The 21,045-nt window shown below is 38.4% G+C and overlaps 1 protein-coding gene across 7 annotated transcripts in view; it reads right to left on the bottom strand.

Annotated features, from left to right (window-relative positions):
• The window catches only part of STXBP6 (syntaxin binding protein 6), a 270,134-nt gene that overhangs the window by 46,071 nt on the left and 203,018 nt on the right, over window positions 1–21,045 (bottom strand). For all 7 annotated transcript variants that reach the window (XM_082450049.1, XM_082450044.1, XM_082450050.1 and 4 more), the window contains 2 exons: window positions 15,261–15,391; window positions 14,161–14,326 (listed from right to left, as the gene is read on the bottom strand). In XM_082450049.1, the coding sequence (XP_082306175.1) occupies window positions 14,161–14,326; window positions 15,261–15,391 (297 nt within the window). The remainder of the gene's footprint in view (window positions 1–14,160; window positions 14,327–15,260; window positions 15,392–21,045) is intronic.

Here is a 21,045-nt window from a genome sequence, read left to right as displayed (position 1 = left end):
TAATTTCCTCTATTTTGTATGTGGTGGTGCTGAAGGAGCCTTAAAATGTGAATTCACATCAAACTGCACCAAGAGTCAATTTTTAAAACATTCATTTTTATCAATATAACAATCCAAAAATTCTACAATGTTCAGCAGTGATAATACTTATTTTTCCATTTGTTCTCACCAGCAAACAAAGAACAAGCTGATTATATCCTACTGATAGATTCTCTTATTTACCTAGGCCTGGCTAATTGAAAGTAGATGGCCCCAAATGATGAATTTCAATTTACATTTCTTTCTTTTTTTAAAAAAAAAATATTTATTTATTTATTTGGCTGTGCTGGGTCTTAGTTGTGGCACGTGGGATCTTCATGCCATGTGTGGGATCTTTGTTGCAGCATGTGGGATCTTTTAGTTGCGGCATGCGAACTCTTAGTTGCGGCACGCATGTGGGATCTAGTTCCCTGACCAGGGATCAAACCCGGGCCCCCTGCATTGGGAGCACGGAGTCTTAACCACTGGACCACCAGGGAAGTCGCCTCAATTTACATTTCTTAACAGAAAAAAAAAAGTTGCGAAGCAGTAGTAACTCACTGGTCCTGTTGATTTTTATCTGTATTAGAACTTAAAATTTCTGCAGCTTTTAACCTAATCTTAATCAGAAAGAAATCCAGCTATTTGTACTTGTGTTTACTCAGCTTTTAAAGGATGAAGCTGAGAAGTATAATAGTCCAAAAGATGGAAGGCTTAATTTTGGAATTTTCTTAATCAGCATTGAAGAAAGCTTTAACACATTCTTCCAAGTCTTTTATTTCCCAAAAGAAGATACATACATAATCTATTTTCAAAGGCTGCCTTACCTAGGACTCCATCTTAATTTCCTGTGCATGTTGCTGGCCTATAAGTGTTTATTATGCACAGGACTTGAATATAAATGTACCGTACTTTATATAACATATGTATTCCTGAAAATTTATGTATATCTTATATTTCAACAAAAAATATTGCATTTTCTTTTTTAAGTATAATATGATTTCAAAGATGTGTTCCTAGAGGAAAAGAAAATAGATCTGAAACACCATAAGAAAGGGCAGCATTAGGAAAGTGAACTTAGTCAAATACTTGCCTGGAAAATAACAGTGATAAAGCAATGAATGCTATAATTCAAATGTTATCCTGAAAACACAGCATTGACCAATGTCAAGAACTATACTAATTGCTGATGAAATGAGAATAGAATCTCATTTTGTTGGAGGAACACGTGGAACTTTTAGACAAAAACATGCATCAGTGATAGCTTTGAAGAGTTCCTCTACTTTTCTCTAATGGGGAAGGCGGAAAGGTAGATTTTAGGAATAGGCAGGTTCAAATCTTGATTTTCCTTTATTATCTATGTGACTTTAGGCATGTTAAGTAACGTTAGGAGACCCCGTTTCTTTACCTGTAAATGGGTATAACAATGATTACTTTTTTGGATTAATGTGAACTAAAAAAATTGTCTGGCATATAGAAGGAACTCAATATGGTGACTATCAACGTTATCAGCATTAGCTGGCTTTTCTTCCCAGAAGAAAAATGCAAATACAAATACATATGACTGTACCTCTACTGTATCTGATGGAAGGGACACTTTGAAAGCTATGTGTCTCTGTATTTCTACACCCTCCTCTGTGTCTGACTGGAATTCAGATTCTATTCAGAATAGGAGGGAAGGAAGAACAATAGCAGGAAGGCAGAATTTAAAGAAGAAAATAATTATAATATATTAATATAATTATTAATTATAACAGCTACCCCTACATTCCACAGTACTCCCTATGTACCATGCTAAATGCTCATACATGACCTTACTTAAACTCTTATAACAACCCTGTGGAATAAGCATTATTATTCTGTTTAAGAAGAGGAAGTCAAGCTTACAGTTTAAGTAACTTGTCCACAGATAGTAAATGACAGATCAGAAATTCAAACCCAGATCTGTGCAAAGTCTTTTTCTTTTTAGTGTCTAACATACCATACTGGGAAGACAGGGTTTAAGAAACAACACCACAGGGAAAGAAGTACACACCCTAAGCAATACAGAAAACTGTTGAATTAATATTCTAATTGCATTTCAGGGGCTCATGTTAGATCACTTCTAAATGTATGCTGAATTAAAGAGATAAGTCCAACCAGCTAATGTGAACTTGTCTGATGAGTATGTGTTAAATACATTTGACCTTGACATTTTATATCAAAGCTGAAGAGAGACTGTCAGTCTCAAGAGGAATACCACCAAGGTATTTGCAAGTAGGGCATTGGGATCATTTTCTGAGGATGCAGGAAGGGGAATATGAAGGAAAAGGATGATTTTTAACAAAACCAAATGGCCTACAACATCTTCATCATCAAAAGCTTTAAATACTAAGACTTCCTAGAAACTTGTAAAGAACCTGTGTAATTATTAAGGAAAATCAATTCCTGAAGTGAAGAGAAAGGTACAAATACCCCAGTTGGTAAAGTAAGGAACTACTGGATAATCTAGCACATGGCAAGCCCTTTCAGCTACTTAAGTACTGGGCTTTCGTAAAAAGTTTAGGTGTTTCTAAATGTCTTAAGTTATAATAGATTAGTACAAGTAATATAGTCTATAGGTAGTATTTAAAAGTATATCTTATGAAAGGAAAAAAATTAAATGTAGGACAGTATTATACTATCGTGTATATTATCGCTCTTAGAAAAATGGTATGGTAGGCAGAACACCAGCTTCTCAAGGATGCCCACATCCTAATTCCTGTAACCTGTGAATATGTTACCTTACATGGTAAAAGGGACTTTGCAGCTGTGCTTAAGGGTCTTCAGATGGTAAGACTATCCTGAATTACCTGTGTCGACCCAATATAACCACAAGGGTCTTTATTAAGAGGGAGGCAGGAGTGTAAAAGCCAAAGAGAGAGATTTGAAGATGCTACACTGGGGACTCTGAAAATGGAGAAACAGGCCACACACCACGGAATACAAGCAGCCTCTAGAAGGTGGAAAAGGCATGGAAACAAATTCTTCCCTAGAGCCTCCAGAAGGAACACTGCCTGAAGACCCACTCCAGACTTCTGACCTCCAGAACTAGGAGATAATAAATTTGTGTTGTTTTAAGCCACTAAGTTTGTGATAATTTGGTACAGTATCACTAGGAAACTAACACAAATGGCCAAGATGGTAAACATACTGTGGATAGAAAAAATATATTTTAACTCTAAGATGAACAATTTGCTTTTAAATGATGTAAACCTTTAAACAATTATAATATTTTCTGTATTATTCAAGTTTGAAAGTCAAAAGCTTAAGGAAAATACACAAGGATTGTATACTGACATCATGAAGACCTTCTTAAAATTACAAGTGTTTTTTCTCTCCTTCACCTGGTGTCTAAAAAACCTAACATTACTAGAATCCAACCATCAGGACAGGCTTTTGGCTTTTATCACAGATATGTGAATCTACTCTGACCTTGTGAAAAACATCTTTTTTTCCCCTCTGTCAGTCTCAACCTCTTATAATGGGAACTGGAAAGAAGATCAATAAAATCAACCAACTGTGAAAATAGGTCCATAGGATGGAGTGAAACACTGATAGTGGGAATAATATATAATAGTATACATAATCACAAGGAGATTAGATCTGGTGCAATGTTTATATGTGAAGCATGGAATGCTCCTGGCTTTTACCCATCATACTCTGTCCTGTTTAATTCTCTGGGTTATAAGGGACATGAAGCTGATCCTGACCAGAATGTTCTCGATCAGGTTCAATGAGGGGAATATTGATTCCACTTGAAAGTTCTTTTCTATAGGGCATAGCATTATGAGTGATTATGACAATGTAGATTTTCTCAAAGTATAAATAATCAGCTTCTGCTTAGGTATCTAAACTCAGAAATACTCTGAGTCTTTCCTACTACTGTCTTCTTGGCATGGACTATGAATTTAAATAAAAGAAAAACAAATAGTTGCTTTCCCACTAACAGCATCCACTAAGTTTAAAAGGCACACATTTGTCACCTCCCAATTTAACCCCTCAAAAGTTAGACAAAGTAAACAAATCCCTAGGCCAATGAAGACTTGTCCTCATTCTTTTCCTAAAACATGTATCTTACCTCAATATAATGATATACTTACTTTGTTGCCTTCCTGTCACTCAAGTCTTGCAGTTGAAGTGTTTATGCTGAATGTGCTCTCACAGTTAGAAAATACTGAAGACATTCTTCCCCTTTCATAGGTAGGACCCACTGAATGGTAAATGGGACCTATAGTAGCATCACCTTTGGATGTTATACTCTTATGAAGCTAGAACAAAACCCAAATCAAACCAACCAACCCAAAGCTAAGCCAGGGTTATCTTCCATGTTCATTTACCTGACAATGAGAGGAGGCTACAGATGGTCAGTGTGATGTGTAAAGATAAGCCAAAGCTTGTAGGCAAGCTACAGGGTGTGACAAGGGATCCTTGTTAGATCAGTCACTCCCATTACTGAGAAAACCATCAGACTGGTCAGACAGGAGGCTAAATTTTTTAAGTGGCAGCTGCTTCTAGTTCTTGAGACCCTAGAACTTCTTACTCTTTCTCCATACACGAGAGCCTTTGGTCTGTTGGTGTCCCCAAGAGTCAATGGCAGGCTCCTTTCACTGCTCTTGCAGAAAACTAACTCCTCAAAACCAAGCCAAAGACATTCAGACTCAAGACTGAGCTTTCTTCCCTGTGCAAAAGTAACCAGGAATCTCATGTTTGGTAACAAAAGAGCTTTAGTGGAATTGCTATACTTATTAATACCTTAATTTGCATTTCACAGCATTTTTCTGTGTAGAAGAGCCACAATAAGACATGAATACTCTCAGTTCTTCTAATAGTCCTTCTTTAGCAGTCTGTCTCATATTTTTCTCTGTTTGTATCTTTGAACGGCTAACCTAACATTATGCCTGGGAGATTTCCATCTCAATGTATCTTAAAGTCCTAATAATTGGCCATCATAAAGTTTATTTATCTACATAACAATAAACATATTATGTTTTCCATATTGGTTATGGCAGCTAGAAACTGGGATGCCCATGAAGGTTGCCAGATAAAATATAGGACACCTGATAAAATCTGAACTTTAGACAAACAATGGATAATTTTTTAGTTGTCTCAAATATTGCATGGAATATACTTACACTAAAAAATTATCCATTGTTATCTAAAATTCAAATTTAACTGTGCATCCTCTACTTTTGCTTCCTAAATTTGACAATCCTAATGCTCTTGCTTCTTGCAGGACACCTAATAAACCCAACCCTGGGTAGGCATATTGCAAGTGGAAGGGTGAAAAATGTTTGGTCTTATAAATCTGAAGTCTCCGCATTCAGATTTATATCAATGTCCAAATTTCAAATAACTACTTACGATAAATTTAGCGGCTTAGTCTTACTTTGATGATCAGATACAAGGCTGAAATTTTTAAAAGCCTAGGATATAATGTGAGAAAAAAAGGCCATTTCATTTACCCCTTCACTAAAGGTTTTAGAAATCTCACATTCCTGGGTAGTTTCTCAGGTACTATGCACAAGTTCCTTACCTCTGTTCCAGGGAAGGAATAGGACTATGGCCTTCAACCCGGAAGATGATCTGTTCTGCTGTCCAAAAGGTGTGTGCTCTGAGTGGGTTCCCCCAGAAGTGGGAATGAATTTGACAAATCACTAAATGACCATTTTTAGAACCAGTTACTGTTCTTGTGAATTTACAGCTTCCCTTCACTAAAATTCCAAGTAATTTTAGTTCTTGATGCTTCTATGTTACAGCAGAGCAACAACTTTTAAATGCCAGTCAGTGATGGAGTTTTTATTGGTCTATATGAACTAAGATAAGGACCAGATGTAGTAAGTTTTTCATAAAGGTAAATGTTTCCAATTTAAGGACTAGCCCTGATGTCCTTTGTATCTTTTAGTATGAAAGTAAACTTTTGTGAAACTGGTGATGCTGGATATGAAGATTTCTTTTTAACATCTTACATAGAAAACTGGTCGGCAAACTTGTCTCCCAAATTCTTTTAAAAATTGTATTTGTCTCTAAATCTAGCAAGTATGGGAATCATGCAGCATGCCTTTTATGTCTGTTTTGGAAATACCACTTCCTGTCTAACAATATTAAACAATTTTACCTCTGATCCATGTGTCTCCTTTTGGGGCTGTGTAAAGAGAACTGGACTCAAAGAAATATTCTAGGTTGAAGACACGTTGGTGGAAAAAGAACATTTCTATTCTCTTATAAAGTTCAGAAAACATGTCTTAGGTTTTTATTTCCTACAAGAAGATCTGAATTATGTGCCCTGATCTCTGGCACAGTGTCACTCAATAAATTTTAAACATTGTTGTTTTGGTAAAGCCAGCAGTAACATATGCATTCTATAAATGTCAAACATAAAATGCGACACATTCAGCATTCTATAAACCAGGCAAACAACTCAGCATTCCAGACGTCTGAAATGTCTATAATATAGCTCAGCTCCTTCCCACTTGGAACAACGAAATTACTAATTTTTTTTTTTGCAATTCTTATGGCCAACATGGATTAGGAAAGTTTAAGAATAGAAAAATCATGTAATATTATGAATAGGCATATAATAATTTTTTAATAGGATATTCAGACATGTACTGGCACTTTGCAAAAATCCCATCTGATTGAATATTTTAAAATTCATTTTAATCCCCACACCATTCCTTCAAGGTATACGTTGCTATACATGATACAGAGAGGCTGAGTGTAAGTTAAGCAGCTTAGAGAAGGTTACAGAGCTAATGAGTGATGCCATCAGAAACAGGGGTAAGTGATTCTAGTCTGTGCTCTTTTCACTTTATCAAGCTGTGCAATTATGTGTTCTGGTTGATTCTGAAAGTAGAAATGGCTCTCGTCTACTGCAGATTGTTTAACCATGGGAAAGACAAAATATGTTCATGATCCTTGTCAGGCCAATAAATGATACCTCAGAAGTCCCCTTTATGTAGCTTTGGTTTGGTTCAAGATTTTGGTGGAGACATATGATTCACAAAGCATTTAATGCACAAAGTCACTCTGGCTCAAGATGACTAACCATAACCCACCAGCTGTTTCACAGCATGCATTTCTGTGTGGCTTACAGCCAATGAGCAATGAAAAAGAGAAAATCACATCTGTGACCCAATTTTTCTTTAGTTACTAGTCATTTATATCATGCATAGAACTGGATGGGACCTAAGGAACTAGTCCTTGGTTACTCCAATTTTCTTACTGAAAATAAAAGCATCTGCTTTTAATTCACCTTTTGGGAATAAGATGAAGTACTGAATAGAACGACTATCAGAAAATATGAGAAAGCACACAAAATGCCCAACATAACGATTGGTAATGTCATCCTAAATTTTAAACATACATACATAAAAGATTCAGATCAAGAAACACCTCATAGCTTCTGCTACAATGTCTTGCTCCTAAGAGCGCTCAGCCAATGTCAGATGGTTGTTAGTACTTTGTGTAGCACAGTATATATCAAACTTGTGTTTGACGTAGTAGTTACACTGGTGGGATTCCAATAACCAAAGCAAAAAAATCCCCCAAACTGGGCTTTTCCAATTGTATAGTTTAAATATTTGTACCATTATTTTTATTGATGCATAATTTTTGGTTTCTATTCTTAATTTCTTACTGTCTCCAAGAAGTTTCTATAAAGCAAGTCTTAAATAAAATATCACGCTGTCTAGGAAAGGATGGTATGAGCTGCCATGAAGAGGACGGAGTGATGGGAGAGTGGTGGGTAAGTCTGCATGTGTATACAATTAATATCATTAACAGACATCTAGAGAGAACTTTCAAACAGAATTTTTAATTTGAGCCTCATAAATATCTTGTTAAATTGGAGTTATTTCCTCTTCTGCTTGACTGAATCAATACAAGGAAAAGAAGACCTGTGCTTATTGAGGCAACTTGGAAGTCCTGGTCCCCACTGAATGGATGGGGAAAGTGAGAGGCCTTGACCCAGGTACTAGCTCCAGCCCTTATTTAGCTGTGGGACCTCAGGCAAGTTCCTCATAAACCACTTTCCTTGTTTGTATCATGGTACAGGATAACTGAAGTTTGCTACTTTGTTATTTCCTCAAGGGTAACAAAAACTCACTGGAGGAACTATGACATAGATTCCTCTAGATCTAAAGAACTATGAGAAACACTTCCTGACCCTCTCATAACAATGCATCAGCTAAGCAGCCTGGCCTGCTCCCCATCTACATGTCATCAAGAAGCAACAATATGGTGGTTTTAATACGATTTAACTTGGTATGTGAATTGTAATCATTAGCGTATGTCTGCACGCATCCCCGAGTATGCTGAAGTTTGAGTGGTAGGGGCAAAATTACACATGAATTTATTCTTGAGAAATAAGCAACTCTTTGTAATATGACTGTGGTCGGAGCATGTGTAAGAGAGTGAAGTTCACATCCCACAAAGCCATTATTCAATGACAGAAAACATTAAAACATGAGGAAGAACTGTAAAAAATTATGGCAAATGTTATAGATTCTACTAGAGCAGTATATTAATACATTTGGATTGAAAACCATATTGATCACTTTTTTTTTTTTTTTGTAAGAGCCCTGTTAGGATGCGTACATGTGCTCTTTGTGTCACCTATCTGTTACCTCACCTTACACATGCCCATGCCTGGGGCACTCACAAGGTGAAATATTCGCACACCTTGCCCAGGGATATGCCCCTGCATTGTTTGGGAGAAAAGTACAATACAAAGTCACAGTCTGAATCCTGAGATTCTGTACCACCCCAGGGGAATCCAAAGTAAAGCAATCTGGTTCTTCTTTAGCATACCAATCAGCAGGGGCAAATGAGGGCCAGCCTGCTATGAAGCAGACATCAGAGAGACATCTGTGTCCCTGGAATTCTAAAAGAGCTCAGAAGTCTGGGCTTTATATCATCATCTGAAGGTCTGCACATAGACAGACAATGCTTAAGAAATACCCTTTGATGATGATAAAAATACATGGCACTGCAAAATAGCCTGTTTTGTGGAAAAACAATCTGCCACGTTCCAAATTCTGAATATAGATAACGTTGAAATGAAACTGTCTAGATTAACTGTTGCAGTAAGAGAGAACTCATTTCATCCTGCCCTTGTATGTCTGTCAACTGTTAACCATCCCTTAAAATGCAGCTCAGCCATCACCTTGGTGTATCGTATTGTTTCATATCTGTTTACATCTGATGTCCCTCCAGGAACATAAGTAAAGTTGGCAAAGGTGCCTACTTGGTTGTTGGATGTTGGCAGGTATCTCAGTACCTGTCAGACAGATGGTGCTGAGTAAATGCTTATGGAACCAACTGGGTTCAAACAATCTAGGTGGGGCCCCCCCTAAAGGATGACCCACATAGAACAGATGAAAGAGTGAGAGGTAATTGAATGAGGTAGCCAAGGGTGTTTGGACTCAGAATTCAAGAAAAATGCTAGGACATGCTTCAGGTTAAACAGAACCTTGCCTTGAGGAATAAATTACTTTTTTTTCCTGCAAATAATTTACCGCACTTACTAAAAAAGAAAATAGGTTTCAAAGCATTTATTCTGTGGTTCTAACACAGAAGTTGCCAACACGATTAAAGATTTCCTTAGTTCACAGAATTAGGCATAAAAATAATAGGCCGACAGTAATCACTACAGAAGGTCAGTGTAAATAAAATAGCAATGGGGAACTATGAGGGATTTGCTCACATTTTGTTAAGAAGCATGAAGAAAGCAAAACAAAGTCCCCCTTGGGACCTTGACTTAATATGACAGGTCCATTATAAGTAAACTGATGCTACCACTTGGGGCAGACCATGTTTCTCTTGAAATAAATTAGTTGAAAGTAAGTCTCTCTTCTAGAGTCTGAAGTTCTACATGTGTGATTAACTCCTTCAAGGCATCTTTGTAGTACAAATGTGTTATCACACATATAACAGTTTATCATTTATATCATCATCTCTGCTTACTATAGACAGAAAAAAACTACCATCTTAGAAAAAGTAAATATGACCTATATGAACCCAAGACTTCACCTTCAGGGCCCTGTCGCTCCTGATGCTCTGTGATATTCCAGCAGCCAGACTGCTCCACACCTCTGCCTTCCTTCTCTGCAGGTTACTTGGTAGCTTAGGGACCCAGCAACTGAATGAATGGCTTTGTATTTCTAAAGGTGACTGACCTTGAATGAACTACGAGAGAGGTAGGGTGGAGGTCAGGAATGACCAAGGCTTGAGGACAAAGTCCTCCAACCATCCAGAGAAGAGAAGATGGCTGAAAAGATGCTGACTAAGGCAGAAGAAACCAACGCTTCCAGCTTCACACCTGCTTAGAGCGTCCCGCTCTCTTTCAATTTATGGGGGTCTTCACAACTGTAGACTTTGGCCATGTCTCCTGGATCCTGTAACCAGCACCAGAAGATCAAAGCTCCCCAGTCTATCCTCTGGAGATAAGGAAATATCATGTTTGGAGGAGAGAATTTCAAGCAATCCAAAGAATTTATTTCTGTGTAACTGACTTTCCCCAAGAAGAAAAACCTGGCCATATGGAATATACACGATAAATATAAGAGAAGAACTTCATGAAATTGTAGATGCTTAAATGATAATCCTATTTGAACTGGTATTAAAGAAACTGTCGTTCAGTGGGAATCAGGCAGATTTGTCCTTCAAAATCACTGGGCTTCAGTTTTCCCAATGACGGGGGTTAGATCAGAAACAAAATATCTAAGAGGTCTGGTGAGTGGCCAGGGCTCCAGCATCTTCCCCATTGACTAAAATAGCCTCACTTTCATCTCTTTAATATATTGAAATTCTTATGAACAAAAACACAGAAAAAACAAAAAGCAAAATGATTTTAAAGGTCCCGGATGATTTCATCATATTATCTTAATCATATACCTCAATAAAAGTAGGAAAAGAGTTAAAACTGCTCATAATCTCTGGCCCTCTCCTCTTAGCTCCCTTTTTTAATATCTAGGAATGTGCTGGCTAAAATATATCCCAAAATTCCTGCACAACTCCAGGGGGCACCATTCATACCAAAGACAGTATCAATGGTGTTCCCTGGGGTGTGCCACTCAGTGACTCCGAGGACGATGGTTTAGAGTGGTGAGGGCCTGTGTTTCAATCTCAGCCCTGCCACTTGAGGACAAAGGCTATCCGATCCTTGGCAAGCTGTTTAATTACCTCTCGGATCCTATTTCCTTCTCAGTGAAATGGAGATGATAAATTGTATTTCCAAAGGCTGCTGTAAAAACTAAAGGAGATAACATATGTACAGAACCTGATGGAGGGCAGCACACCAAGAGCAGCATCAGTTCTCTAAAATTACAAAATCTATCACATTTCACGGCATGGAAAACAATTGTGTCCAGCACGTATGGCCCATGCCGTAAGGACAAACCAAAAGATTTTGTGAAATTTGGGACAGATCTCATTTGCTGAAGATGGGGTAGGTACCCTAAAAGTTAAAGGGGTCAGAATGTAGTGACCGGAAAACTACGCAATTTTTTTAAGTCTCTGAATTGTGATAACTGGCAGAAAGGAAGACTAATCAGCATGCTAATTAATTAGGGTGTGTTGGTACAACTGTTATCAAGGATAGGCAACTGTTTAAATAAGACAGGCTGTACTCATTAAGGATGTATGTGGTGCCAACAAATTACAATGTGTCTAATTCAAACTTTTTTGCCTTCCCTGGGAATCTAGAACCGGGCGATGTTTAACAGCACTAAATCTTTTATTTGATTCTTAAATTAAGAAGTGACTAACCTACACAATAAAGCTATAACTTATGAATTACAGATTCTCAAACGACAGACCTGACAGATTGTAGATATCACCTAGTCTAACCCCCATATGTTACACCAGGGAAAACTGAGGTCTAAGGAAGATGAGAGACACATCTAAGGTCACAGAAGGCAGAGCCAATTCTGGCACTTGGTCTCATTAATTTATTCTTTTTCTTACTACAGGAAATCAATCTTTAGTTTTACGCACTATACATACCAACAATTTAACAATGGATATATAGACTCTTGTCTCAACTCAGCATAATTTGGGGTTCATAGGGCAGTGGAAGACATCAAAAGACTGGGCCAATGACAGAAGCAGCTGGGTGGGAATGTGTGGAAAGGTCTGAGGATATTCGAGAGGGTAATGCATATGGAAAGGCTGTTAGGGACCTGCCAGTCTGGGGTTTGGGTAGTGGCAATTAGGGTCTATTAAGGGACCAAACATAGAATGATTCTCCACATCGAGCACGTAACAAAGTGACTAGCTCATGGTAGGTACTTAGTACTTACATGTTGTGTGGTTGGATGATGAGCTAAGAGTGAATGAAGGAATGAAAGGGCCTGTTCTGAGAGAAGAAATGAGAGCTTCAGAGACAACAGAGAAGAGGGCTACCTGGCGCTGTCCCTTAGGGGAGAGTTCCCAGAGCTCTCCCTAACCTTTGCAGGAAGGGGGCGGCTTGTTTCCCTCATGGGGACGGTGGAGTGAGTCTGTGCCCCCTTGCTTCCGCCCCATATTTCCACTCTGAGGAAGTGCAGTCGTCCCCATGGAACCGCCTCTGCTTCTGATGCCCTCTGCTCCCAGGATGGAAGCTGGAGGACTGGAGTGCTCGAGAGAAAGTCTGTCTCCAAGAGCAACAGAAATTTCAAATCCACACGTCACACTCTTTTTTAGAGGAGACTCTGCTTAGGGGCCAGCCAGGCAAGCTACTGACTGTACTGATAAGACGGGGAAAATGTTTCATAGAAGGAACTTAAGATCAAGAAGCAAATGTGATTCTAGGATACTAGAGAAGATTCTAAGGAAGAATGAGGGAAAGCTGGGGTTGCCTGGCCAGTTTTCCATTCCCTGAAAACGTGACCATCTGTGGTCCTCAGCCTGGGTGCTTTAACCTTTGGCCAAGTCTGTTAAGGCTGGACTTTCAAAGCAGGATTCATCTGAACAACATTGGTGGCACAGATGTGATAGAGTCTCATTATGTTTTCCAAACAGTAAGAGGTTAGTGTTTGATGTTTCCTTTCCTTTCAACATCTATGTCTAATATTTTTTTCACTTTTGTACCATAGGATGTAGCCACTTTGAAGAAAATATGCACTCATCACCTCATATTTTTCTAGGACTAAACAGAGAAGTGGTAACACAAGAGTCTTTATCAGCGTCTAAGAGAGACCTTTCAAGGTTCATATGATGTGAGCAACTTCCTATTTAAGAGGCACACTAACACTTCAGTGGCAAATAATGAAGTATTGACAGTGTTTTCTCCCACAATATCTAACAGACTAATGGCAAAATGAGAGTGTGCATAGCAGCTGTTGGGACAGAACAATGGATTCTGCCTCATGTTCGTATGAAAGATAGATACAGCCCAAGGGGAAGATGTCATGTCTCTATTGTGACCTTCACTTACGTTTGATTAAGACAAAGTTGGTACATTTTTAAAAAGATGCTTTCAAAACCAGGAGAACAGGTCAGTGAAAAGACCAATAATATACACACTCTTCCTCAACTCCCATAGTGACTGGCAAGGCTTTATATTTTTAGCACAGTTTCAAGTCTCTAAAAAGAAATGCCACCTAAAAGAAATGTGCTAAGCACCCTCTAAGTGTTTCTCATTAACTTGCCAGTGCTGGTACTCGTTCCTTAAGGCTGGCTTATAGCACTCATCCTACTTCAGCTCTGTCTGCCATTCAAGGAATAAATGTGAGACTAGGTGCTATTTGAAAGAAAAGGACTATATCTGTAGGAACGGTCATATCAATATTTGTAAAATATCTTGAGAAATACTAGGAAAAAGCAACCCAGAAGAGTGTTCCGCAAAGAAACCAAACGGAAAGGTTTTTCTAATAAAGGGACAGGTTTGTTCTCATAGTACAAATAATCTTAGCTAAGGAGTTAATTCCTTTAAAAAGATCAGCTTTTGGATAAGAGTGAAAACATACCACTGTGTCTAGATTAGCATACAATGAACTCCCAGAAGGGTCCTCATGCGGTCCAGCTCTGAGCGTCTTGATTCTTTTTTTCTGGTCTTTAATTATGCTGCTGAACACCTAACTCTTAATGTAAAAGTGAGTCTAAGGAAACGGAACGAGTAAAGTCATACAAACGCCCACTCACCTCCCATGATTTTGGACTGGCAGTTAATAAACTCTGGCTTCCTGTCTGTGAGGTAGCGCTGGCAGGTGTGGTGGAGGATCTGGAAGAAGGTGCATTTTTCTGAGGCCGTGCTGGCTACCCACTGGTCAAAAGCATTTTCAAACAACAAATCAAACTCTGCAGAATCCTGGAAAAGACAGTGAAATAACGACTGATCTCAAGCTATAAAAATAGCTGCTTCCAGTTTACCACGTTAAGAGACTCATAAAGGCTAAAACACCTTTCAAAGACTTTTGTCCTAATCACAAGACTCATCTTTATTAGCACCTAGGTGCACAGAGAGTATACCTTTCTCTCTTTATCAGGCAGACCTCAAATCTCATGGTATTTTTAGATGTCCCCAGGAAGTTAAAAGAACAGAAGTCCCTTTAGCTTAACTGCATATCAACTTGTGTCAGAATTCAGATTACACATTGCCCTCCCAATTACTCGAAAAAGGATTCCTTTAGGTTCTTGGCACTGAACAGTATTAATCTTGTCCCTAACCTTTGGTAGGAAAAGATTACCCCTTACTATTTTAGTATATAGTCATATTTTACATTTTCTTTTTCCTCATTATTGATGTATTTTATGGTGAGTGTGTGAGCAAAGGGAATTTACTTGGAATACATAACTCTACCATGAAATGTTTCTCTTATTAAATCCAATGGAATCCTAATACATCATTTTTAAGGTGCAGTTCATTTATTTGATTTTTGGTAAATAATCCTCATCACTGGTGGCATTAGGAGATAAATGGAGCTTCGATGAACATGGTTTTTCATATGGATAATCACAGATGTGATTATCTGAACTCTGCTCTTTGCACTTGGCTGATAAACATATTACTGGAGTAGCACTTCTTCAGTATTCATCCCCTTAGGTGCCTCCATCAAACATGATGAAAAGATTTATAAGTTCCCATAAGAAGGGCACAGGAATCAAAAAGTCTTAGCCACATAACTGAAATAGAGAAATAGTCTTGTTAAAAATAACTCAGACAACCATCACTTTGCCAAGGTCAATGAGAGAGTCATTGTGTGAAAAGAACATCTTCGCTCAGCACTGGACAGTTCACTCACCCGATTAGGATCGATGCCATTAACCTGGCGAAGCTGCTCAAGCATCCACTGTGATCTCCGCACGAACGACGTGGAGCCTTCAAACTGTTTGACCTTCGTAATGGATGCCTGTGTGGGTTTCTTGTTTGTCACTGCCAAGAAAAGACCACTCAGATTAGTGGGGGTGCAGGGTGGTTTAGGTCCTCATTCAGTGGTGTGTCTAATACCTACATACGTATGTGCAATAAGAGAGAGAGAAAAACTGATATATCTTTGTGTGTGTGTATATAGAGAGATAAATATACATATGTGTGCATATACATGTGTATGTGTATGAGTACAGAGGGGAGGAAGAGGGGGGAGGGAGGGAGGGAGGGAGAGGGAGAGATAAGTACAGAGAGAAAGAAAGAGAAGCAGAGAAAGAAAATGAAAATGAATGCATATGTGTGCCTTTAGTAAGAGGTGAACTCATAAGAAATAGAAATTATAATGTGCACCCTCAAGCAGTTACAGTATAATTTTAATTGTAAGGGCAGCTTCATTTATGCCGTCATCCACTCACATTGGACACGACAGGAATAATTAACACCAAGCTCCTCTAATGGAGGCTACAAATGCACAATGATGTCTAGCAGGGAAAGCAGCATATGGGGCTGACAGGCATCAGGTAGGGGTAGTTGGGAAAGGCTGCATTTTAAAGGAAGTGCAGGTTACCGGTTCCCCTAGGGAGCTATAATGTGTATTTCTAATGTTATAGTCCAGTGTAAATATTCCAGGCTTTAGTGAGAATATTAGAATTAATTCCTCACTCAAAAAAAAAAAAAAAATAAAACCAACTATTTGGCTTTAAAATATAGTCAGTTTGTATCTAGTTTGCATCTGATTATAACCTCTGCCCCTCTCCACATATGAATTCCTGAGGTCACCACAACTGTAGGGCCAGGACAGTTCCTCCTCCTGGCCTTAGTCAGTTCTCCCTTCCATGCTGAGGATGGACCTTGTCACCTCTCGGACACAGGTCAAGTACCAGCCACCAGGAGAGAGTCACTCTGAATATTTCTCTGTCTGCTTACTTCATGACTTAGAGCCTCAAGGGAGGGGAGGTAATTAAGTATTTTAAAAGGGTTTTCCTAAAAGCTCCTCCTGAGCTCTGGCTCTAAGAATTGTAAGTTTAAATAGAAACGATGCTCTTAAAGGAACCAGGAAAAGTGGATTCCTTGTAATGAATGCCATCCTAGTAAGACTGTGCATCAGTGCTACATTCTTTCTTAGTTTCAAATAAGCCCACAGATCCCACACTTGCAAATAACCATGCAAATGCTCAGCAGATGGCAAAAAGAATCCTTGCGGGATGAAGGACAGAAAACACCTATTCCAGTCATGATTGGTGGTAAGACGGCTCTCCTTCACACATACCAGAGTTTTATCACAGCTTCAGTATCTGGGGTTGTGAAAGCAGTGACCAAGAGGGGAAAGAAATGTGGGCACCCTGCCTTTAGGGTTGGTAAGAACCCTATGGTACAGGACTGGGCTGTTTTTAGGATCTCAGTACAATCTTCTCCCTTTGTTCCTAACCAGAATTTAGCAAACATTTTTTAAAAATTTCAAATAATGCTTAGGTTTACTGCCTATTATTCAGTTATATTTGGCTGGAAGCTTATGAACATTTCACACCAATTACATTTACTTTCATGGTTAAAAAGTCATCATCCCCTTAACACCCACGATCAAGGAAATGTTATAGTCTTCCATTCACAAATGGCCTGTCTAGCCTACAGCTCCATGTATAAGTCTGCTTAAGTCCCATTAATTCCCTTCACTAAATTCACACAATATTACCAGTCTGCCCAGGGCTGTCTATCCACTTAATTTAATTCATTTATTTTATGTGTCTATATGACACAAAGGGAAGCTCTAAGAGGTTTCTCTGATAGTCATGCCCTGCTCTGCTGTTTTAATGTCAAGGGAAACAACACACCTGGAATATATGTGGGTCCTAAAATGTGCTTAAAAGATTAAAGAATGCTTTTCAATAACAGGAAAACATGGGTTCCTGTATTAGACACACACCCCTAAACACACAAAGAGGATTTCCTCCTTTGTTTATGTAAATCACACGACATTTAGGCATCCTGGGAAACATGAAGGCTTTCCTTCTGACTTCAGTTAACTCATATTTTTATTTCTGGTCCATTTATTTCCAACTAGTTTATAGCATTATAAAAGTTCAAACATAATGCAAGATTGCTGTAATTATTGGCATGTTTGAGACTGACACTTTTAGGAAGGCAAGTTCCATTGGAAGTTTGTCACTGAAATGAGAAGGGCAGGAACTCCACCCACCCAACAAATGCCCCACGGAATTGTTCAACAGCAATCGCACTGCAGAGTGGTCATTTTTAACGGAGGCAGTTACAACTTCATCCATTCCTGACTTTTTTCCCTCTATTAAGTTATTCCTTGCCCAGTTCTTGGAATCTGATAGTTTTCCTGGGCACTGAGCCCGGTTTGGTTTTAATTTTTGTTTATTGTTATTATCTCCAACATCCCAGTTTCTATTTTGAAGCAGGTGCCTTAAAATGATATTATTATATACACACTACATAGAATTAAATAAAGACTTTCCCCTTCCGAGGTCAAAACACTTGCACAGTCACACTAATGCCAGACTTTGAGTTCTGTGCTAGAAGGAGCCATGTTTTAACCCCTTCCTCTTTTGGTGTTTTTAGGGTCCATAGCTGTTAAAAAGAAGTCAGTCAAATTCCAGATGTCCAGTGAAAAACAGCAATTTACCTTCTCCTTCCCAAGGAAAGCTAATTGATAGCACACTCTGGAAAATGCAACCGAATGATCTGAATCAGTAATATCATAGTGCTGTATGTCCAACTACCCCCATATGGTAGAGTCCATATTCATTATTTTGAATAACTTTAAAGGTGAGGTAATCAGGGCATTTCTGTCATGCCTTGATCATTCATGAGGAAAAGGTAAATATATAGGCATTTAAAGGGGATATGATATTCCCAGGTAATACTGCAGACCACCCAGAATCAGCCCGATCCCCTGGTTTTCCACTCAGACCCACACATCGAAATCACCTGGGAGTTTTACAACAAAAACACCAAACACTGTCAATCAGAATCCCTGGGGGTGTGGCCCTGGCATCCATATTTTAAATCTCTCCAGTTGACTCTGAGGCACTTTGTTGAGAGCCACTGAATTATGTATTTAGTCATTTAACAAATATTTATGGCATATTTATTAGATGGAAGATATAGAAGGAAGTTTTGTGGCAATTCATATATTGAGTAAAAAGTGGTCCTGAATCAAGAACTTTGGTGGGGAGGAGATAAGAATGATGCAACAGAGTATTAAAGCATAACAGGATAAATGACCTAGGAGTCATCTGAGGTGTGTACGTGGGGGTGCTTTAAGGACCAAGGTAGAGTTGGGGAAAGTCAGGGAGGTTTCATGAAGCAGCCACATTCCAGGAATTATAACATTAGCCCTCACCTGGACGTCTGTGATTTTCCCCAAACTGGCTTTCTGACCAGCTTGGCTATTCAAACTGAAATACATAAGACTGAACCATCTTTTAAAAACTCCTTGCCAAAAAAATCTTGAGAAAGAAGAGCAAAGCTGGAGGTAACATGCTTCCTGATTTCAAACTATACTACAAAGCTATAGTAATAAAAACTGTATGGTACTGGCACAAAAACAGACACAAAGATCAATGGAACAGAATAGAGAGCCCAGAAATAAACCCATGCATATATGGTCAATTAACTTCAACAAGGGATCTAAAAATATACAGTGGGGAAAAGACATTCTCTTCAATAAATGGTGATGGGAAAACTGGGCAGCCACATGCAAAAGAATAAAACTTACATCATTTACAAAAATAAACTCAAAATGAATTAAAGACGTAAATGTAAGACCTGAAACCATAAAACTCCTAGATGAAAACACAGGCAGTATACTCTCTGACACTGGTCTTAGCAATATTTTTTTGGATCTGTTTCCTCAGGCAAGGGCAACAGAAGCAAAAATAAACAAATGGGACTACATCAACAAAATGAAAAGGTAACCTACTGAATGGGAAAATATATTTGCAATGATATATCTGATAAGGGGTTACTATTCAAAATATATAAAGACCTCATACAACTCAGTATCAGAAAAAACAAACAATCCAATTAAAAAATGGGCAGAGGACCTGAATAGATATTTTCCCAAGGAAGACATACAGATGGCCAACAGACGCATGAAAAGATGTTCAACATCACTAATCATTAGGGAAATGCAAATCAAAACCACAAAGAGATATCACTTCACACTGTCAGAATGGCTATTATCAAAAAGACAACAAATGACAAATGTGGGCGAGGATATGCAGAAAAGGGAACTGTTGGTGGCGCCAGTGTAAGATGGTGCCACCACTATGGAGAACAGGATGGAGGTTCCTCAAAAAATTAAAAATAGAACTACCATATGATCCAGCAATTCCACTTCTGGGTATTTATCCAAAGAAAACAAAAACACTAATTTGAGAAGATATATGCACCTCTATGTTCATTCCAATACTATTTACTATAGCCAAGATACTGAAGCAGCCTAAGTGTTCATCAATAGATGAATAAACAAATAAGATGTGGTATACATATACAGTGGAATATTACTCAGCCATAAAAACAATGAACTTTCGCCATTTGCGACGACATGGTTTCACCTAGAGGGTATTATGATAAGTCAAATAAGTAAGACAGAGAAAGACAAATATTGTGTGATTCATTTATATGTGGAATCTCAAAACAAAACAAATAAACAATCAAAACAGAAGAGAAACAGACTCTTGGATACAGAGAACAAACTGGTGGTTGCCAGAGGGGAGGCAAAGAGAGGGGTTGGGTGAAATAGGTGAAGGGGATTGAGAGGCAAAAAAGGCCAGTTATAAAATAAATAAGTCATGGGGATGTAATGCATAGCATAGGGAATAATATTTGTATGGTGACACATGGTTATTAGACTTATGGTGGTGATCAATTTGTAATGTATATAAATGCTGAATTACTATACTGTACACCTGAAACTAATATAATATTGTATGTCAACTATACTTCAATAAAAATAAGAGAAAAAAAAAATCCTCAATGGCATCCCAAAGCATTTAGAATAAAAACCAAGTCCCTTACCATGACCCGCAAAGCCCTAGATGATCTGGCCCTTGAGTACCTCTTCATTCTCATCTCATTCCACTCTCCCTTTTGTCCACCAGGCTCCAGTCATCTTTTGCTCCTGGGAAACAGCAACCTCTTTGTACCCTTGGCAAATGCTATTGGCTTCATAGAAACGCCCTTATCGTGTGTGTGTGTGTGTGTGTGTGTGTGTGTGTGTGTGTGTGTGTGTTTTATTGCTGTCTCTTACTCACTATTCAGATTTCAGCTTACATGTCAACTCCATTGAAAAACCTTCTATGATTACTGTACCCAAGTAGGTTCCCCACCATGTTATTTCTCTCACTGAACTCTGTTCGTTTCATAACAGGTTCATTTCAAGCCTGGGTAAAATAGTCAACGTTTGTTTCTCTGACATATTTGTGAAGAATGAAAACCAGATTGTTATCATGTCCATCTAGTTCTAAAACACGGAAGATGTGGAGAAATCCCCACAAAGATCTTCTAAGCTATCTCCTATCAGGTTGTGATGCAGAATCCTATAAATTGACATAAACATTTAACATTAAAAAAAAATCTTTTAAATACATACAGCTTCTGGTTTTTTCTCTTGAACTTGACAACATCTCTGT

This window comes from Balaenoptera physalus (assembly GCF_965194825.1).
Source record: "Balaenoptera physalus genome assembly, chromosome: 2".
NCBI classification, from domain to species: Eukaryota; Metazoa; Chordata; class Mammalia; order Artiodactyla; family Balaenopteridae; genus Balaenoptera; species Balaenoptera physalus.
Note: the sequence above shows the minus strand (reverse complement) of the source record. Positions and strands in the feature narration are given on the sequence as shown.